Source organism: Eurytemora carolleeae, unplaced genomic scaffold, assembly GCF_000591075.1.
Source record: "Eurytemora carolleeae unplaced genomic scaffold, Eaff_2.0 scaffold77, whole genome shotgun sequence".
NCBI classification, from domain to species: domain Eukaryota; kingdom Metazoa; phylum Arthropoda; class Copepoda; order Calanoida; family Temoridae; genus Eurytemora; species Eurytemora carolleeae.
Window position 1 is genome coordinate 108926 of NW_019396022.1, and position 22101 is coordinate 131026.

General features: G+C 32.5%; 1 protein-coding gene across 1 annotated transcript; it reads left to right on the forward strand.

Moving 5' to 3' along the window:
- The first annotated feature begins 5201 nt into the window (after window positions 1-5201).
- On the forward strand, window positions 5202-21455 carry LOC111698253 (dynein intermediate chain 3, ciliary). Its single transcript, XM_023468578.1, has 18 exons — window positions 5202-5236; window positions 5904-5985; window positions 6675-6720; window positions 7232-7295; window positions 8238-8305; window positions 8958-9014; window positions 9088-9119; window positions 9984-10016; window positions 10291-10332; window positions 10761-10821; window positions 11047-11113; window positions 12260-12388; window positions 14950-15023; window positions 18527-18655; window positions 19269-19327; window positions 19736-19826; window positions 20577-20643; window positions 21445-21455. The coding sequence occupies exons 1-18, from the start codon at window positions 5227-5229 to the stop codon at window positions 21453-21455; spliced, it is 1122 nt and encodes a 373-aa protein (XP_023324346.1). The 5' UTR covers window positions 5202-5226.
- The last annotated feature ends 646 nt before the right edge of the window (window positions 21456-22101 follow it).

Below are 22101 nucleotides of genomic sequence, written 5' to 3' on the forward strand. Positions count from 1 at the left end.
AACTCCTAGAGTAAAAAATAGCTCTGTTGCCTAAAACGGTGCAATATTATTATTATAGAGATATTTATATAAATATATAAAATATTTATNTGTACAATTACAAGCAGGGTATACAGGATGTACAATTACAAGCAGGGTATACAGGATGTACAATTACAAGCAGGGTATACAGGATGCACAATTACAAGCAGGGTACACAGGATGCACAATTACAAGCAGGGTATACAGGATGTCCAATTACAAGTACGGTATACAGGATGTACAATTACAAGTAGGGTAGGTATTCAGGGTGCAGTACAATTACTACTAGGGTGTACACTTTTCAAGCTAAAAAACTATATTTTCCTCCAAATCATTGATCAGATTTGGCTTCATAGCTTATGTATTGCCTTTCAGTGGTAACCTTAATTTTGCACTAAAAGGCAATACATAAAGTGTGTCCCGGTAAACGTGATAATGTAAAGACGACATGTCCCAGTAAACGTGACAATGTGAAGACGACGTGTCCCAGTAAACGTGACAATGTGAAAGACGACGTGTCCCAGTAAACGTGAAAACGTGAAGACGACGTGTCCCAGTAAACGTGACAATGTGAAAACGACGTGTCCCATCAAACATGACAATGTGAAAGACGACGTGTCCCAGTAAACGTGACAACGTGAAGACGACGTGTCGGCCTAGTTAACGTAATATTGTAAAGACGACGTGTCCCAGTAAACGTTACAATGTGAAGACGACCAGTTATTATAGTGAAAATGCATTTCAGCTCGACATATACCTACACTGAAAACTTCTGTTCATTTTAAGTACCGGACTTTCTTTAAGCAGCTAGATATAATACATATACAGATCGTATAGACTTTAAAACTGGCAAAACGGAACGGTACACCAAATGAATCATCTCCACCTGGTAAGAGTAATGTGCATACCCAACAACACTGGTCGTAAAAATACAATTCTCTTTCATTTTTTATGTTTGATGTTTTAACGGATATTTTACCTGTATCAAACTATTATAATGACCATTTGGTTGTCATCAACTATTTATTTGATAATATTTTTGAAATATTTTAATCTATAAACTAATCTTAGTTTTGTAATCTTGTTATTTAGCCCTGAACTCATTAAGCCGGACATTTATCAAAATCAGGCTGAAATACATGCACAGTAATGTAACCAGGCTCAAAGCTTGAGTGGTTGATATATATTAATCGGTCTCAAAATTAGCGGTATGTATGAACTTAAATGCGCAACTGGTAATCTTGTGAAAGGGAGATGGGATAGGGGGGGGGGCATAACAGAACAAGTAGAGATAAAAATGTAAAATAAATATAAATGTCTCAAATTTCAATAAGAGTATGAAAATGTTATGTGGATAGTCAGTCATTTTATTTGGTTGCATGTTGAGACTCAGCTTTTAAAGGGACTGTAAGCATAATAAGTTTCTTGCCCCTTTTTGATTTAGGTTTAAAGGGTACCGTTGTAAATTTGGCATTGCCATATCTGTGCATGCCCATGGGAGTCACTTGAAATTGCGCTTACAGCCCCTTTAATCGCTCTACTTAATTGCTCAAATCCTACCAAACTCGCCAAAAAACATAAATTCAGGGGCGTACACAGGAGACTTTTAGCTAAAATATTTTATTTCAAACGTTATCTTTATGTTAAAGATATTCTTTATTTGGATCAGTTGATATCCCTGTCAGGGGCGTATACATAAATTTTTCTGGAGAAGGGGATGACAAAAAACTTTATATCTTTCCAGCGGAGGCTTAGCACCCATTCGAGTCTAAAACCCCCTATAAATCAGAGATTTCACTAATTCAGGACGGGGGGGGGGGAGGCGGATGTTGAGCCCCTATGGTCCCCCGGCAGTATACGCCTCTGACCCCTTTGTACCCTGTGTACGCCCATCGTCTTGATCCGTGTAAGCCTAGTTTATGCATGTCACTGATGTGTTTTATTATGACAGGTTCTAATAAATATGCATGTAAAACCTTCGAGGAATTTAATAATCTACTTGTCATGGGAAGACGACATATTTTGATAAAATTGAATCAAAAAGTCAAACTTGAGTTAGGTAAAAATTAATGTTTTTGCTTTCAAGTGGCCCCCCTTTATCTCATGCAATTCTAAATTTTTAATTTTTACGCCACTCCAATTTAAAGATGATCAGCAAATCGATAAAAATTGGAATGTGCGCGTGTCAGGCATAGCGCACATGCCGCAACGTAAATTATAAACAATAAAATTCCGCGGATTTTTGAGCATGATGCACACTGGTACATGAATTTAAGACCCTCCCCCCACCTGACCATCATCTTTATTTTAATTCGTCCTATTGTCCTTCGCAGTTTTCAATCAGTTAATTTGCGTCCATGCCTATTCATGTAAATTGACAACGTGAAAAAGAAGTTTAATTACGGAGTCATTCTTTAATATTATCGATACAAGGGTCAAGTGACATTGGCAACATCCAAATATTAAAACTTTTTATTTGCGCGGCGTTGCCTGTGAAATTTCAAATTTCATTTTATATTTTATATTCAAGTGTAAAAAATGTAACATTTCTATTATTTGTTACAACTTCCAAAGTTTTACGGTTTGGCCGTGCTTTAGAGATCATTGCAAACAATCACTAATAATGTTTTCAATTTCAACGTTTTATAAATAAATACACTTCCTACTTTTTGCTTTAGATAAAAATGTTTCTAACTTTTATATTAGGAAATTCTTATTCTTTCAAGTCCTTATTATACATATGAAAATGAGTCAGAGGGGGGGGGGCGGGGAAACTCTCCTTCCTTGTTGCAACTTTTTCCCTCATTTTTTGTAAATAACGAAGTGAAACTAATTAACAATAAATACTGCATTAACTTCCTCTAGTCTCTGTTCACTGTTATTTTGACCAAACAGGGGGAATTAAAAAAAATGGCGATTACAAATAAAATAAAACAATTGATGAAATTTTTAGTTAGAAAAAAATTAGATTTTTAAATATTTTTTTTTAGTTAGCCCTGTTCTTTACTGCAATGTTTTAGTTTTCAAGTAAACATTTGGTCAAATAAAGGTTTTTATAAAGCAGTTAGGCCAGTTTATTTCTTTCTCTGAACAATATTGAACACGTTAAGTTTTTCTTCTATTTATATTCATGAGTTTATATTGGTTTAAAACATAATCTCATTATTATTATTTTTTATTTTTGAACAAAATTTCCCGAAACATGTTTAAATTGTTATATCAACGCAAATATAATGATTTTAATTTGATCAAAACAATCCTTATTTTCTTTCGTGATTTATTTTTAAGGTGAACCATCATGCATTATTATTTTGTATTTTGTGTTTGAAAATAAATACTATAAATATAACTTTAACTATTTAACATTGTTTTATTCTTACTGATTAAAGATATTCCTGAGAGGCCCGATGTCAAATATTTTCTGTGAAAAAATGATTCAGAAAAGTTAAGTGTAATGTGGTCTTTTTAGTGAAATAAGTCACAATGTTTAGTATTGCAATAATTTTATAAATATATATTTTCTTATGCCCTCTTCGCTTATAGGTAAAAATGTATGCTTGTCGTGTAGAGCAACTTTTTACCAACTTAAAGAAAAATATTTTTTTATGCCCTCTTTCTGTAGGGCAATAAAGTACACATAATTGGTTGATAACATCGTAATAATTAACGGATAAAATGTTTTTAGGAAAATAATGTATATATAAATAACTAAGATGTTTAAGTGGCCAACTCAATATACTGCCCAAGGAGCAGACTGCAAAAAGTATTGCAAGATAAATTAGCACTCATACACATACAACATATGTTACCTTTACTCTATCTTTACACTTTACCCCAGCAAAAACTAGATTTGAAGGACAGCTATAAGGGTGATACAGCAACATTAACAAACTTAAATTAAACAAATAAAACAAAGGATAACTGCGGTAGGATTTATACAGGGTGAACCCACATAGGATGAGGCTGTAAAGACGACCTGAAACTCTTTTGATTTGACGTTTCCGAGGTTAAACGAAGTCTTCTACCTTGAATTTCGTTTTTATGGCTTATTTAATGATTTGACGAAACAAGTTTACAATTGATGATCATAAATATTATGAAACTGACAGTGTAAATTTTGTAGAATTGTCTCTGAAGTTGCATCTTTTGTGGGTAACCCTGTACTAAACATAATGCATATAAATAGGATACATAACCAATGTGCAAGTACGTGATAGACTGGATACAAACCCATTTCACTTAATAAGGGATTTATTAAGTTAATAGTAAAGCTATGTGGCTTTTAACAACATCAAATATACTTAACTATTGCATTAATGTCGTCTTCCTGTTCCACAGTTTTCTGGTTCTCACAGTCACCATGTGTACATAGAAAATTAAGATATAGATTTAACAAATTTGTAGAATTTCAACCATGAATGATGATGATGATGTGAACAGTGGCGGAGAAGACGAGTATTTCGAGGAGAAGGAGATAAAGACGACATTAACAAAGAAAGCGAGGAGAACAAATAGACCAATCTGCTTCCAGGAAATCTAATAAGAAAAAAATTATATAATTTGTATTATTTTAAATGGTTGGGAAAATGAAACGGATTTATCATGAATGTTTGAATGAATAAGTCTAATTTCTTTTTATATCCTCTGTAAAGGGAATAAGATTTAAAACATTTTTCAAGACCCCCGAACCGCAGTCGGGAACTGGATTTTTGTCTATCTTTGGACTAGCTAACTGCCTTTCAGAGAGCATGGGTTAGACACTTTACAGAAACATTGGATAGAAATTAAGAATGAAAGCTAGGGTATCATCTAATTGTGATATAATTCTATTCCTCATTTCCTTCATTCTCAAGTTTTTTAACATTACGTTGTGAACACTAGGGTAACTTGAAATTAGGTTACCAGTCCCTTTAATCAAATTTTACAAGAGATAGTTCTAAAAACTCTTATATTTTTATGAGAAAACTATATTCAGGATGTAGGTGCCAAGCTAAATGTTTGTATTCCTACCAACCCAAAAATATTTAAAAATACAGTTTCAGCAAGAAAATTAATGTGCTAACAAAAATCTAATTTGAATTAAAAGTTCTAAAACATAGTTAACAGTCTACTGAATGTAATTTATGATTTAAAATATCTAAAGAAAAAAATATAAAGTATAATGATTTTTAAGGTTTACATCAAGAATTTGTTTTGAAGAAATCAATGAATAAAGGTGAGTTAATTAAAGTTTCGTTTTTCAATGATTGTTGGTTGTTCTATTCACTATCAAGCGTTTTAAAATCTGTCAGCTGATTGAAATTTTAGTTTGTACATTTGTCAGCTGATACATTTGGTTTGGGGATTTTGTCTGCTATAGCCAGGTTTGGCTTAGTGAATTGGTCAGTTGATTATGATTTGGTTTGGTGAATCAGTCTGTTGATTAAGATTTGGTTTTGTAAATCGTTCTGTTGATTAAAATTTGGTTTAGTAAATCGGTCTGTTTATTAAGATATGGTTTAGTAAATCGGTCTGTTGATTAAGATTTGGCTTAGTAAATCGGTCTGTTGATCAAGATTTGGTTTGGTAAATCAGTCTGCTGATTAAGATTTGGTTTAGTAAATCGGTCTGTTAATTAATATTTAGTTCATTGAATCAGTCTCTTGATTAACATTTGGTTTGGTGAATCGGTCTGTTGATTAAGATTTCATTTACATTTAACCTTCAAATTGATTAGAGTTTAGCCAGTTGGTTGGCTTAGTTTATTGTCAACTATTTAATTTTTATTGAATAAGTGAGTTAACCAAAACATGATTTGGTAAATTTGTCAGCTGACTAAGATTTGGTTTGGTAAATCTGTCAGCTGATTTAGTTTTAATCTCTATAATTGTTTGGATGGTCAGTGTGCCAAGTTGGACCAGTATTCGGATCCTCTACATGCAATCATCAACAGCTAGAGCTGGCATCAAAAAGCGTAAACCATAGGTAAACAAATAGGTTTATTTTTATTTTGAGCTTTTATTATGAACAACTTGTAATTATTGAGGTTTATTTTAATTGTAAGTGTAAATTTAAGTGAACCTCCATTCAAAGAGAATTTACAAAGATACCCTTAAAACCATTGTGCGTTTGTCGAGTATAGAGATGTGTGTGTTTAAACTTATCGAAACCTGCTTGTATTCAGCTGCAAATTCAACTGTGAGTTTGTTGAGTTACGTAGTCTCAAATTAAGCTTACAGTCCCTTTAAAGTACACTTAGAACTAGAGAAATTTGAACACAGTCACATAGGTACAATTCAAGTATGTGTACGTACCGGCTTGTCTAGTGTACCCCGTGTATGGTGGACCCAGTACGTTTTAAGCACATCCGATAACCTGACTGGTTCCATGTGATTTCATAACGGGACATTACACCGGAAACCCCATATCCTTCTACACTGTTAACTCCGGTATATGTCATGTACCAGGCCGACTTTTAAGCAATTACATCAAACCGTACATAAAGGCTACATAAGGCGAAACGGGACGGTACACCAGAAGATCAATCCTCTTCTAACTAGTTAAATGTGAAATAGGATGCCTCATTGCGTCATACATTTTAGTCTTCGGATATTTGGGTTTTGTGCAAGACTGACAAATACTTTGTGGTAAGAGAAAACTGATGTCTTATTTAGAGAGGGTGGGTGGCCAAAGGAAATTGATGCTAGGGATTCAGACCAGGTAAAAATTCAATTTGATAATCAGGGTACTTAATTAATACTTACGAACACTCCCTTTAAAGATTTAATATTCACAAACACTCCATTTAAAGGTATGATATTCACAAACACTCCATTTAAAGAAATTATATTCACAAACACTCCATTTAAAGGTATGATATTCACAAACACTCCATTTAAAGGTGTAATATTCTCAAACATTTCCTTTAAAAGTATTATATTCGCGAACACTCCCTTTAAAGGTTTAATTTTTACGAACACTCCCTTTAAAGGTTTAATATTCACGAACACTACCTTTAAAGGTTCAATATTCACAAACACTACCTTTAAAGGTTTAATATTCACGAACACTCCCTTTAAAGGTTTAATTATATTTACAAACACTCCCTTTAAAGGTTTAATACAAACACTCCCTTTAAAGGTTTAATTATATTTACAAACACTCCCTTTAAAGGTTTAATATTTAAAAACACTCCCTTTAAAGGTTTAATTATATTTACAAACACTTAAAGGTTGCCCGATTCTTAAAGAAAATAGAGAAGGACGAAAACTATTTGGATACAATACTCTCAGTAGGTTAGAGTTTTTTTTTAATTGTCAGCCACAGACTAATTTTCAGCATATATATCAATACAGTGTCGGTTACTGAAATGGTGATATTAACTATAATTACGTGATAATTCATTGGTAAATACACAGAACACTCTTTCTTGTGTAGCAGTTCCGTTCAGGGTACTGTATTGAAATATATGTCAGCCTCTGTATTTAGGGATGTTAACGTTTTCATTTTTTTAAAAAAGGATGTTTATTTCGTTTTCCTGTTGTTTTTTGTTTCGTTTTCCGATCGTTTTAAAAACAATCTTTTTTTAAAAAGTTTTTTAAAACGATTGTTTTTAAAATGATCGGAAAACGAAACAAAAAACGATAGGAAAACGAAAAAAAACGTTCGTTTAATGATCGTTTTCAAAAACGATTAGCAACCCTATCTGTATTATTTCACCATTTCAGAACAAGATTTTATATTGATATACATAACAAAGCCTTTCGATCATATATGGATACATTTATATTTTTAAATGTTAGCTATAGCTGAAAAAACGTCAGAACCGAATTGGCTGAATTTTTTTAGGGAACCCATGGGCTAAAAAACGTTTGATTTTTTTTTTCAAAATTCTTCAATTTTTTAAAGTTTTACTGGCAACTTTAACTTCAGCTTTTAAACTTTGTGCAGTGTAAGAATAAAATGTTAAAATTCTTGATCAGAATTGATCAAAATTTTTGAGGAAAAATGATCAATTTGATCATAAGAAAACTTCAATGATGATTGCACTTAATTATTGTTTAGAAGAAACCAGCATTTACATTCCCTGAAAAAGGCAATCTGGAATATATATGCATTTTGATGCGAGTGTTCGTCTTGAGGCTAGGGGGGGGGGAGGGGGGTGTTTCAAAAAAGGGTTTCACCTTCTTTTTAAGTCATCGTATTTTTTGCCATTATTTGAAAAATTGATTTTTTAGCAAGTTTGATGGAGGAGAAAGTTCAGCAAAATAATGCTATCGAACTTTACGGTGACTATTTTACCGAGGTAATATTTTTTCAAAAATATTTAAAATCATATTTATTATTTTATGGAAGTTGACAGTGCATTCTGAATAGGCAAATCCCATAAACACACACAGTTTTTGCGATATCATTCCTGCATATCCGAATTCAAGGGTGTGTAAAATTGGCTGTGGTGTGAAAATTTTTAAACTCAGAAAAAAAGTAATTAAAATACAATTTATAATTTATAATTCATGTATAAATCTTGAAATCGTTAACTTCATTTTGCATTTTGATTTTGGTGTTTTGACATAATATAACAATGGATTCTCTAATCCAAAAAATATCAGAAATTAATCCCTTCACATAAAGATAAAAAACAAGAATTAACGAAACTAACTCTGAACTGGTCAAATAATTTTCACTTATATATTCTCTCAATGACCAAACGTTTAAAAGCTTTCTATCAATTAAAGTTTTCAGCTCAAAAGTAGAAACTTATTGTACGGCGGACAGCTGAATAATTCATCATTATTTGCCTAGAATAAAATAAGAAAGTTAGTATAAGTAGCAATATTGAGTTTTATCTTGAAAAAAGTATTTCTTTATTTGATTTTAACAAATAATGATTTTGAGAATTAATAAAATGTAGTTTTTTTTTCTTCTATTTTTTCTTCTATCTGGATTTTTTTCAGTTAGATGAATCCACCAGAACGGATAATTACAAAGTCAACACTCTTGCAGTTTTTAAGGCAACTAGAAACTTTTTTGAAATTTTTTTTTTATTTTTACTTACACATTTTTTTCAATAATAATATTTTTCAGGATACATTGGATTTTTCAAGTAGACCTGTCAGGCAAAAAGAAAACAATAATAACAAGGATTTAAACCCTATCTCTGCTGGGGTACTTGAAAACCAGGATATACGGGGGGGGTCAATTTCTAAATCCCATGTTTGATGTCCAAATATGACAAATGATACATCATTGGAAAGATCTTGTGCTCTACCTTTAGAATCTGCAAAAAAATTTGCAAATTTGCAAAAATTGAATTTTTTATGGCAAAATCCAGTTATATAGTAAAAATGTTTGCAAAAAATTTTTTTTCCAAAAAATGAAAAATTATACATTTTTGAAAAGCCCTTGACCATGCCATTTCAAATATGCAAAAGTTTTTGCAAAATTTTAAATAACCTGATTTTTAATCAAGAAAAACTATAAATGTGCAAATTTCCTTTGACAGGTTGTTTGCAAAATATTTGCAATTTTTTTCCTTTTTGTGCAATTCATTTCCTTATGTCAAAGGCTCTCCAAAAAGCTAAATTTTATCAAAATCTGACAAGTGGAAGTGGGTCAAAACAAAGATTTAGTTTGTTACAGGAAAAAGCAGTCATTCAGGCAGTGTACCTGAGGACTCAGGCAGTTAGTATTAAAGCCCGGTTTTAGGCCTAATGGGAGGGCTTTGGGTATGTAGGAAAAGTCAGAAAAATCCAACAGCCTCAGACCAATACTTTTTGAGTTATTTAAAAAAAACTACAGGGGGGGTCAAATTGACCCCCCCCCCTAGCAGGAAAAGGGTTAAATCCGGTTTAATTCTGAAAATTAATGATATATCATTCATTCATGAGTAGGCGATTAAATAGGACTTGTTACTCAATAAACGGTTATGATATGAATTTTTGTTTAAAATAAATGTTAAAAAATGTGTTTTTCTTTTAAAGTGATATCAGCTGGTCACCAGATGGAGGCTCAAGGAAAGCTGCAAAATATTTAAAACTAATTTTTTGGTGCATTTCTATCTATTATTTTAACTTTATCCCCTCCCCCCTCCTTTTCAGTTTTGATCATATTCTCTGTTAAGGCTTTTAACGTTTTAGGGATCAAAATATAATTATTTTTTAAATTTTTGAAAAGGTTAGTAAACATTAATTATCCATCCCCCTTTTCTTTGTTTTAGGCCAAGTAAATATGAAGGTATGAAAAATATTTATTTTAATAAAATATTTCACATTTTTCCAAATTGACCAGAATAGCGGTATCCTACTGTTCTCGGGACTACAGAATCCCAAGGTCTGTTATTTATTCTGAATTTTTTTTTTTTTTTGAAAAAGTAAGTGTGTTCTCATATTGTTAATCATAAATCATTAAATCATTATAAACCCTTATATTCTCGAATCTTTAACCCCCTCGCCCTTCATATCAACATTACCCCCCTCCCCCTTCATAACAACATTACCCCTCTCCCTTCATACCAAATGGGATAAAGCTTAAATGCTATAACAATTCCGTCTTCTTTGCTTTCATTCTTAAAGTAAAATACTCACAAAATATACATTTTTTCTCCAAAGATTTTGTTCTTTACTTTACTTTAGCTGAATTTACTTGGGGTATATTGTAACTTATAGCAAAAATTTACATTATATTAAGATATGTACTAAAAAAATTACCCATATCTCCTTATAAAAATATAAAAAATTATTTACGTATGTATACTTTAGTGATATTTGTGAGGTGTCTGATGCCTTGCTTTTCAATGTTGATGACCCCACTAAATTTGAGGTGAATGTTCATCATTAAAGGGACTGTAAGCGTAATTTTGAGTAACCTCACTTGCAAAAATGACATTGCCCGATTCACAACGGTACCAACGAAACCTTTATTTGATCAAAAATATGGAAAATATCGTCGTTTTTCTGACTAAAAAAGTGTTTAATTCTTATCATTTCTCCATTGCTTCTTTAAATCAAACAATGGTGATGGCATGGTTTAAAAATTTGATTTCAGCTTGCACTATCAGCATCTGTTCCTGTTACATCAATAGCGTTTAGCCGTACTCCGTTCATTATTGCAGGTAACATAATTTTTCTAAAAATTTAATAAAAAAATTATATAAAGTATATTTCATACAGTGGAACCCATAAAATTGGGAAATTGTAAGACGACTATTAGACTTTAATAAGTTATAATCTTGAATAGTCCAATGAACATGACTAGGAAGACGACTTATCGACTAAAGTTATGATTTTATTCATTAAAAATGAACACGAGACGCAGCAATTGTGAATTTTGAACAGACACATTTCACTTAATATATGATTCAATAAGTTACTGATACAACTATTTGCTTTGAAATAGCATCAAATACTCGAAATTTTTGTTTTAATGTCGTCTTCTCCCAAAGTTTTCTAGTATTTTAGATAGTTTTCTTAGCTATGGACGTGTGCAATTTATAAACATTAACTCAAGTTTATACCCTGTATTATTAACAAAATTAAATAGCTTATAAACCTGTTGAAATATCCCTTTAAAAGAGACGTTTAGTTTCGTTGGACCGTTTTTTCAATGTCAAAGTATTTTTAAATAAATACCCATTTAAAGTAACGGTAAACTCTTTATCTAAGGAACTATTAGGACTAGAGTTTCCAGCAAAAAGGAAAATCGTTTCGCTCGCTCACGAAAAATGTGAAAATTTTCGCTTTTCTCGCGAAATAGAAAATTTTGCGAAATAAAATGCGATAATCACGATTGAACATATGTTTTGTGGACGGACAGACAGAAACTTAAAAAGATAGCTAGTGAAATCAAATTCTTTTCATCAAATATTTCTTAAAGTAAAGAAGGAGAAATTATTTATTTAACATAATAAAACTTCAAATATTGAGCTATCAGAGGAATTAGAGCATAGAGTTCTTTTGAGCAATTAATTGTTGCAGCTATGGAACTCATGGTTTTCACACTTTGGGAAAATATTTTCGTATTTCGCATTTTCGAGAAATGCAACCGAAAATTTTCGCATTTTTTCGCGGAACATTTCGTTCGCTGGAAACCCTAATTAGGACGATATTGTCGAATTTTCATTTTACTAAATTCTGACATTAACGGAAATGATCAGTTTTCAAATAGAATAAAATCATGTTGGTCTGAAAAAGGTTAAAAGGGAACCGTTGTGAATCGAGCAAGAAGGGTTCCTGAAAATAACCTTGATTGTCCCTTTCAGGAGGATTGTACAACGGTCAAGTTTGTGTCTGGGATGTACGTGTTGGATCTCATGTACAGAACATTGTACCTGTACCGTTCTCACACACAGAGCCTGTGTACGGGTTAGTGTGGACCAATGTAAAGTCAGGTAATACCAAAGAGCTTGGTAATATTGGACCATACATGGGTAATGCTTGGGTAATACGGTACATATGGTACATGAAACCTTTAGATGTCATAGTTTCTTCTAAAATGTTTTTTAGACTTTTAAAAGACATTAAGATGTGAAACGTTCTAAAATTTTTATTCTCTTAAAGTTTTATTTTAACTGTTGCTCTGAAAGTTTTTTTATTCATTTCCAAATTTTAGCAGATTTTTCTATTCAGATTATTATATTTGCAAAAATCGTATTTTTCCTTGTTCAACTTTGACGGTCCATAACGTTCCCTAGGGTCATGTGAGTTGCCACAAAAGATTTGGGCTCGATCGGTTTAACCGTTTTGGCGTTTATTGGATACAGACAAACACGCCAAATGGGATAAAATTTTAATCAGAAGAAATATGCCAAGCATAAAAATGTTGTTAACAAATGTTTTCAGATTTAAATTAAAAGCAAAATTATCGAAAATACCATTTTAAAATTTACTAAATATCTCAGATTATTGAAAGTTCTGCTCAAAGTAAAAAAGCTGAAGGTAGTGTCGTCGTAATTACAAGTGACTCTCCATGATAGGAGTGGCATACACGATTCACAACGATATCCTTGAAATATTTCTCTGATCAATGATGTGGAAGATATCGTCGTTGTTTCTCCATAGAAAAAAGTTAAATTGTGATCAGTCCTCTCCTGTTTTCTGCATCCGAAATGTGCAAGTACAGTACAGTACAGTAAGTTACAGTACAGTACAGTACAGTACAGTACAGTACAGTAAAGTATAGTACAGTAAGGTACAGTACAGTAAGGTACAGTACAGTACAATACAGTACAGTAAGGTACAGTACAGTAAGGTACAATACAGTAAGGTACAGTACAGTACAGTACAGTACAGTAAGGTACAGTAAAGTACAGTACAGTACAGTACAGTACAGTACAGTACAGTACAGTACAGTACAGTACAGTACAGTACAGTACAGTACAGTACAGTACAGGTACAGTACAGTACAATACAGTACAGTAAGGTACAGTACAGTAAGGTACAGTACAGTACAGTACAGTACAGTACAGTACAGTACAGTACAGTACAGTACAGTACAGTACAGTACAGTACAGTACAGTAGAGTACAACAGACAGGAACCAAGAAAACGACGTCGATCTCTCTGTTTATTAAAAGAATGACTAATTAATATGCCCAACATTTGAAATTTTGTCCTGTTTTAAACATAAACTAAAAACCAAAAATGATCGATCGATCCTTGTAATATATTGAACATTTTGGATCATTAATCATCCTGGTCGGTGGGATCTTTTATATTCATACATATTTAGATTATTCATGTTATATTATACACTATTATAGAAAGAGGTCACAACTCTGTAAATATGACTGAACAGGAAAGATAATTAACTAGACCTGGTTAATCATACCATGCTTGTAAACCTTGTTTATTGATATTGAGGCAGGTTTAGGTTCCCCCCTGTTTAATCTAATATTGTGCAAAGTCACCTCTATAATATATATAGATAAGGTTCCAGAACGATATTAAATATAATCAAGAACACATTCAACAATTTTTTACTTCAACTTCCGACATAGTGAAACAATTTTTCTACCCCTTCTTTTCATAACTGCAATATCTACTTTGTGTATACCTCACTAATGTCTACTTTATATCTACCATTTTACCTTCTTTAAACCTACCTAATTTCTACGTTATACCTACCTTATACCTACTTTATACCTACCTAATATCTACTATATTCCCTACTTTATACCTATAGTAATACCTCCCTATATATATATATATAAAATGTCTACTTTATATCTACCATCCTACCTACTTTACCTACCTAAGTCCTACTTTATACCTACCTAATACCTACTTTATACCTACTTTATACCTCCCTAATACCTACTGTATTCCCTACTTTATACCTACCTAATACTTCTCTAATGTCTTCATTATGTCTACCATATTACCTACTTTAAACCTACCTAATTTCTACGTTTTTAATAAATATGAAAACTGAGAAGCTTCACTGATTATTGCTTTATAGTTAATTTCTACGCTATACCTACCTTATACCTACTTTATATCTACCTAATACCTACTATATTTCCTACTTTATACCTTTAGTAATACCTCCCTATATATAATGTCTACATTATATCTACCATCTTACCTACTTTACCTACCTAATACCTACTTTATACCTACCTAATACCTCCCTTATGTCTACTTTATATCTACCATATTGCCTACTTTATACTAACTTAATTCCATAACTAATAAATACTTTACACCAGACCTGTACGTAGTCCGGATGATTATATCTTGTATTATCAGGAAAAGAACTACAGACCTGTAGTCTGGATGATTATATCTTGTATTATCAGGAATAGAACTACAGACCTGTAGTCCGGATGATTATATCTTGTATTATCAGGAATAGAACTACAGACCTGTAGTTTGGACGATCATACCTTGTATCATCTAGGAATAGAACTATACAGACCTGTAGTCTGGATGATTATATCTTGTATTATCAGGAAAAGAACTACAGACCTGTAGTCCAGATGGAACGATAAAATGGTGGGATATCAGGAACCTTGACAAACCTACGGTTTGTTATTTTCTATGAATAATAATTATGCTAAAGACTATTCAAAAACAAACACGACCACAGACCGTACATGATAAACAGCTCATTAAAAGTAACCCCCCCCCGCCCCCTAAAAAATGTCACTTTATTTGATTTATATTAGTATAGACTTGAAAAACTCAGTAGTAAAAAGCCTAGGGTCCAAGATTGAGTGAATTAACAAAGCATTAACAAACTATATTTACATTATAAAGATACAAACAATTACTGTTGGACCAACTAAAGTTGATCTAAATACACATGATATTCGCCTGGGGCAAATATATTTCCATTTGACTCTTCTGATCAGATACTTTGTGCTAACTGACGAGGTTTTGGGGGATCCTGGGGATAAGATTGCCAACTACACTGCTTTCTTCCCCGGCTGGATAAATGCTATTTCACTCCTTTCTACAGCATCGATCTTACCCTAGCTCCGCCATTAAAACCCCCCTTTAAACAGGACCGACTTGATATCTTCAGATGAGAAGGGGGTTCAATACCCTCCTTGGCCTATCCTGTCATATACTCAGTCTGCAACATACTCCGGGTTTGATTTCCTCTTGGTAGATAAAATTGCACCCCATGACTGGCTCAGCCTATTCTATTATATACTCAGGCTGCAACATACTCGGGGCTTGATTTTCTCTTGGTAGTTTAAATTGCACCCCATGACCGGCTCAGCCTATCCTATTATATACTCAGGCTGCAACATACTCCGGGTTTGATTTCCTCTTGGTAGATAAAATTGCACCCCATGACTGGCTCAGCCTATTTTATTATATACTCAGGCTGCAACATACTAGGGGCTTGATTTTCTCTTGGTAGTTTAAATTGCACCCCATGACTGGCTCAGCCTATCCTATTATATACTCAGGCTGCAACATACTAGGGGCTTGATTTTCTCTTGGTAGTTTAAATTGCACCCCATGACTGGCTCAGCCTATCCAATTATATACTCAGGCTGCAACATACTCGGGGCTTGATTTTCTCTTGGTAGTTTAAATTGCACCCCATGACTGGCTCAGCCTATCCAATTATATACTCAGTCTGCAACATACTCCGGGTTCGATTTCCTCTTGGTAGTTTAAATTGCACCCCATGACTGGCTCAGCCTATCCTATTATATACTCAGGCTGCAACATACTTGGGGTTCAATACTTTCTTGGACTGGATCTGGATTGTTTGGCTTTATTCTTGGATTGCATTTGTTTGGCATGATTTCACCGACTGGGAGCAATAAACTGTACAATACAATAAATACATCTGGAAACCCTTAGTTGGGTTCACATTAGCATTCCTCATTTCTTTTTGAAAAGATATTCGATCTTGTAGGCTTACTAAAACAAGAAACTATATATCAGTTATATAAGCATGCGTAAATTATTATGACGTGATAATTAAATTAGCTCCAACTCGTCTCATTAGTATTCAAACTACAGGCAGGGTGTTTAAAAAAATTATCACAAAAAATCAGAAAATATTGTAAGAAATTCAAATTAAAGCCACCAAATTTTTAAAATGGATTTTACTTCTTTTTTTGAAATGTTCAAAATACCCTAATTTTTGGAATTAGGTTCACATTGTTATTAGCATAGCCATGCATGTCCTATTTTGTTAACTGTAGGTCATTCAGAAAAAAAGGTTTTACAATGAACTTTTTATCGATTCTTAGGACCAACAAACAAGAAAATGTGAACAGTTAAAATTTATGAAATATATAAATAGATTTTCCAACTTTTACAAAACTAAAGAATAACATATTTCATTGATTTTAATCCGCTTAGATGCATTTTCAATACTTATTTACAGGAAGCATGTGTTTTCTGGAAAACAATAAATCCCTGAGTTTCGAAAAGAAATCATTTCAGCTTTTTGGCATATTTTAATTAGTTATTGGTAGGTTTCAGCTTTTTGGCTTTTATAATAACAAATAAAAGCCATTTAGCTTTTAGCTTTATTAGGCAAAACTGCGATGGAAATGGCAATTTTGGCTTAAAGTTTCGAAAAACTCTGGAACTTTTTGACACCTTTGAGCGGTAAAATAGATTCAATTATGTTCCTCATTCCAAAAATTGTGGTACGAGGCGAATTTTAAAAATAAGGGAACAATCCCTTTAAACATTTTTTAAAAATATTCTGAAATTTGTGGACACCCTCTTCAATCTGTTTAAATAACACCTTTTTAACTGTATATTTGGGTTGAAATGGAGCCTTTACAGTGTTATCTGATTCTCTTGGTAAGCATAATTATTCTCAATTTTAACATTTAGATTCATCATTAATTAATTAACTAATTTATTAATCCAAAGTTATAATTAACCCCGTTAATTAACCGCTTATTATACCCCTTATAAACAACCTGCCCATAGCAGAACCAAAATAATAAAATTCAAAGGAAAGGGACTGTAAGCGTAATTTCAAGTGACCCTCCATGCAATGCCCGAATTACAATGGATCCCTTGAAAACATAATCTGATCAAGAAAGATGAAGATAACGTCGTTTTTTTACTCGAAAATTGTTTATTTCTGGAAGTTTCTCCTTTATTTTTTCTATAATCAAGAAATACGCAAATATTCAAGGGTACCGTTGTAAATCGAACATTGCCATCTTTACATGGAGACTCAAGAGTCAGTTGAAACTACGCTTACAGTCCCTTTAAAGGAGACTTGATTTTTAAAAAGGAAGTGAAACCCTTAATAAAGAATACATCGAAAGAATTCATCAAATGTCGTATTCTTCACTTTCTGATAATGGAATGTTGCAGATATTTAGTATTTTAATTAAATTATTATATGGAACTCTTTAAAACTGTTCCCGCATATTTATGGCTATTTATATATTTTCGCAAATACTGAAATTTACGTAATATAGTATAAAACTCATTGAAAAATTGTCAAGACGACATTTGATAAATTCTTCTGATGTATTCGTTATTAAGGGTTTCACTGTAGTATTCTTGCTTCTTATTCAGAAGGTCAATCTTTGCCATCGAAAAATACTTGCATCACACCAAACATACTAATGCCTAGTATTTGAATAGACTCATTCAAGATTTAATTAACTGCATGTAAGCGGAACTTTATTAATTAAAAAAAACAAGGCCCATGACTGAAAGGAAGAGAAGGAAATAAGAAAAAAAATTGAGAATTGAGAAGTTATAAATATATACACAATTTTCTCTTTAGAAAAACTGGATTGAAAGAAAGATATGTTTCGATTCAGTGACGTTTCATTACTCTTTATCGATAAAACTGTCGACAATACTTAATGATCGATCACCTCAAACTCTAATTTTTCAATCCTATATCTTTGCACCCTGATTATAAAATTAGACTAATAAGTTCCTTGATCTTGTTATAGGAGACCCTGATCCTTCCTCTTGTAGAAAACCTTAATACTTGATCTTGACACCCTGATCCTTGATCTTGTAGAAAACCTTGACTCTTGATCTTGTAGGAAACCCTGATCCTTGATCTTGTAGGAAACCCTGATCCTTGATATAGAAAACAAGGATACTCGGAGCCCAGGAGATATTGACGCTGCACTGGAAGGTAGCGTACTGGAGTACGAACACACCATACCAGCTAAATACATGGTCGCCACTTCACAGGTCAACTTTAAATCTAATCAACTTGACAAAAATCTATTCATTCCAGAGTTCAGAACTTTGGAAATCCCTTTTCAAATCACTTATCCGAATCTATATTGGCCCAACAGATTCCTTAAGAAATTGGAAGACTGCAAAACTCTGGTCGACAGTTGTTGTTTCACATACAGGGTTACCCAAAAAGAATTAGACTTCAGAGCCGATTATTCGGAATTTGTGTAGTCCGTTTTTTTAAATTCGGGATTTCTTGTAGGCCAAAACTGGATTATTTCTGTGCTTAATCATTTGATAACCCATCAAAATGCTCTCATTTGCATGCCGAAGCCAAAAATAAAGCTTCAAATCGTCTAATTTTTAAAGTTTTGGGTCGTCTTTACATTCTCATCATTTCTTGGTAACCCTGTATTTAAAGGGACAAATATTGATATCTAATTTATACTTTATCAGTCAAAGGTTTCTAGGGTACCGTTGTGAATCGAGCATTTCCATCTTTGCGTGGGGGTCACTTAAAACTATACGCTTGGTAGCACTTAATGGCCACATGAAAAGCATCCACTGCGGATATTAATTATGGACATGGTAAAAAATGTATCATTGAAATAATTTATTTTTCTAGGGTGTTATTCTAAACTGTTCGAAGAAAGCAAGAAGCCAGCCGGAAGTTTTTGGAAAAAGGTTTGATTATTTAAAGGGACTGTAGATATAATTTCAAGTGGTAGTGGTCCTATAAAAAGTGGCATGTCTGATGCACTACGTCTTGCCCGCGTATGCCTCTAAATAAGTGATAATTTGGCAGATATCGTCATTTTTCTGTCCCAAAAAATTTATGCAATATTTTAATTTGTTTCTATGTTTCTATTAATATAAATGCGCACATATTTTTACGGGGAAACCACTATTGAAAATAATCAATGTTTAGCTAGAAATTTCTGGGTATTTTGATACCTTGATCAAGAAAAAGCTTAAAGGGAATTTTATAAATTAGACATTTTTCTATTTTAAGGGTCACTTGAAATTGTTTCGCCAATCTCTAAACTATTTTTTTTATATTTTGATTTTGTTTCTATATTTCTATATATTTAGATACAGTGCTCATACTGGGGATATTGTTGCTCTTCAACGATGTAAAATATTTCCTAAAAACTTTTTAACTGTCGGAGATTATACAGCTAAGGTAGGGCACAGTGATTAAAAAGGTTATGAAATTGATGCATCAAATTTTTGGTAAATTGTTGGTTTCGTATCAAATGCTCAAAAGTGAAACCCGATGTATAGGATTCTTTCTCAACCTTAAAAGGTCTGGGAGAAAAACTTTGGATATCCTTAATCCCGATCGGTTAACTAAAACTGAAAATCAATGACAAGAGAGGAGAACAATTGTATATTATTTAATCTCGAGATTAAGAAAAAGAGTGGATCAAGCATTAATCCCGATATTCACCATTAAAAAGTTTTCAGTTCAGGAAACAAAATTTCAATTAACAAACCAGTTTAAAGGTTGTATGTCCGAAATATACTGGTATCCTTTCGTCTGCACCCACATTATGGAGTTATCTCTTTTTTATCTAAAAATTGATTTTTCAATTTTCCATATAATAGATTTTTTATCTTTTCCATGCAGATAAACCGCAATATCTGTCTCATTGTTAATTCAGAAAAGGGCTATGTCTACAGTCTCTTTAAGTATGTGAATACAGCTACATTTGGTTTCCAATTACTATGTTAATTCAGGTTTTGAATACACTCATTGCATTTGCAGAAGTTGGTTAATTATACGCGGTTTCTACTTTTTCCTCTCTCATATTTTACTAAATTTCTGTAAAGTAGGTTAATACTAGTTTTATGACTTTCAACTAGTTTTCAACCAAATTTTAGCTAAATATAAATAACATGCGGATTTTTTTTTGATTTTTGTAATTTTAAGATTTGGAGTGAAGATATTGATGAAAGCCCTCTGATAAGTTTAAACTGTGGTATTGAGAAACCAACAGGTATATTACACGGAAGGAAATACGGTTTTTATGAATATTAGGCGACGAGCTCTTGGCATGTTGGTGACGAGCATTTGTCATGTTAGTGACGAACTCTTGGCCTATATGTGTAGAGCTTATGGCATGTTGGTAACAAGCTCTTGGCATGTTGGTGACACGCTCTTGGCATTTTGATGACAAGCTTTTGGCATGTTGGTGACGATTGGTGACCAGCTCTTGGATTATTTTATAACGTTTTTAACACTTGATGTCATTCAATGTTATTTTTGATCGAATCAGTTAGCTCTTTTTTAAAACAATTTTGTAAACTATTCTTTTTCTTTGGAGTTCAGAAATTTTGAGGTGACATTAAGTGCACTTTTGCAGAAAGAAAAAGTTGGTCTTAGGGTTATGTTAGGACTTTTATATTTTTATCAGATAATTTCGAATGATTTTTAGGAAAAAATTTAATTTTCGTTTTTTGCGTTACAGTTGCCATGCCTGCAAATGTACAAAGAAATTGTGAGAACATATGCTCACGATTGCCAGAAGACAAATTTCGATAAAAAATACAACATTCTTATCAAAAATCATCAAAGCAATAAAAGTATCATTTAGAATTTATCAGACACAATACATCCTTCTTTTTTTTTAATGGTAAACCTAATTTTTACATTTCTAATTTTTACAAATGTAAATTACTTTGTAAAATAAAACATATTTGCGTAAAAAGAAAAATTGTGTAAGCCCTTCCTCCATACATACACAGTTCTCATTACAAAACTGGATTTCAGTTTTTACGTTTAAGAGATTTGTTTCCAGGAATATATTAAGCAATTAAATCTTCTAAAACACAATTTTATGAAATCTGAATTTTTGAATAGTTAGGAGTTGAACTAAGTACTAATAGTTGAACTCCATTTCTTAAAGGGACTGTCGATGTAATTTCAAGCGATCTGTTCTTTAAAGTGAAGCAGCCTGATTTACATGAAGGTGCCCTTTAATCTTTATCTGATCAGCAACTAACTTTGATAGAGGAACCACTGTTGAAATAATAAGTTTTCAAAGAGAAACCTGAAAATATACTTGATCAGACATCGATGTGAAGGGAATACCGTTCTGAATCCTAACTCTCTTGAAATTACGTGTAAAATTCCTTTAAGTCTGGCAGAGATTTAAGTCGTTTGTAAAGTTGCATTTTGGGTTACCATTGTCCGAATTTAATGAATTTGAGCCGCGGCTTAAATCTGCAAAAAAAACCGTTTCATTTGAGCGCCGGCTTAAATCTTAAATATTGAATACAATTTTAAGTGGAACCAACCATATTTGAGCCGCGGCTTAAATTTAAGCTGCGGCTCAAATTCTTTAAATTCAACCTCATGTTTATTAAATTAAGATATTTTTAAACAAATAAAATAGATTAATAAAGACTGAGAATGGGGTTTTAAAGCACGAAATTATGTCTCTTCATGAGAAACA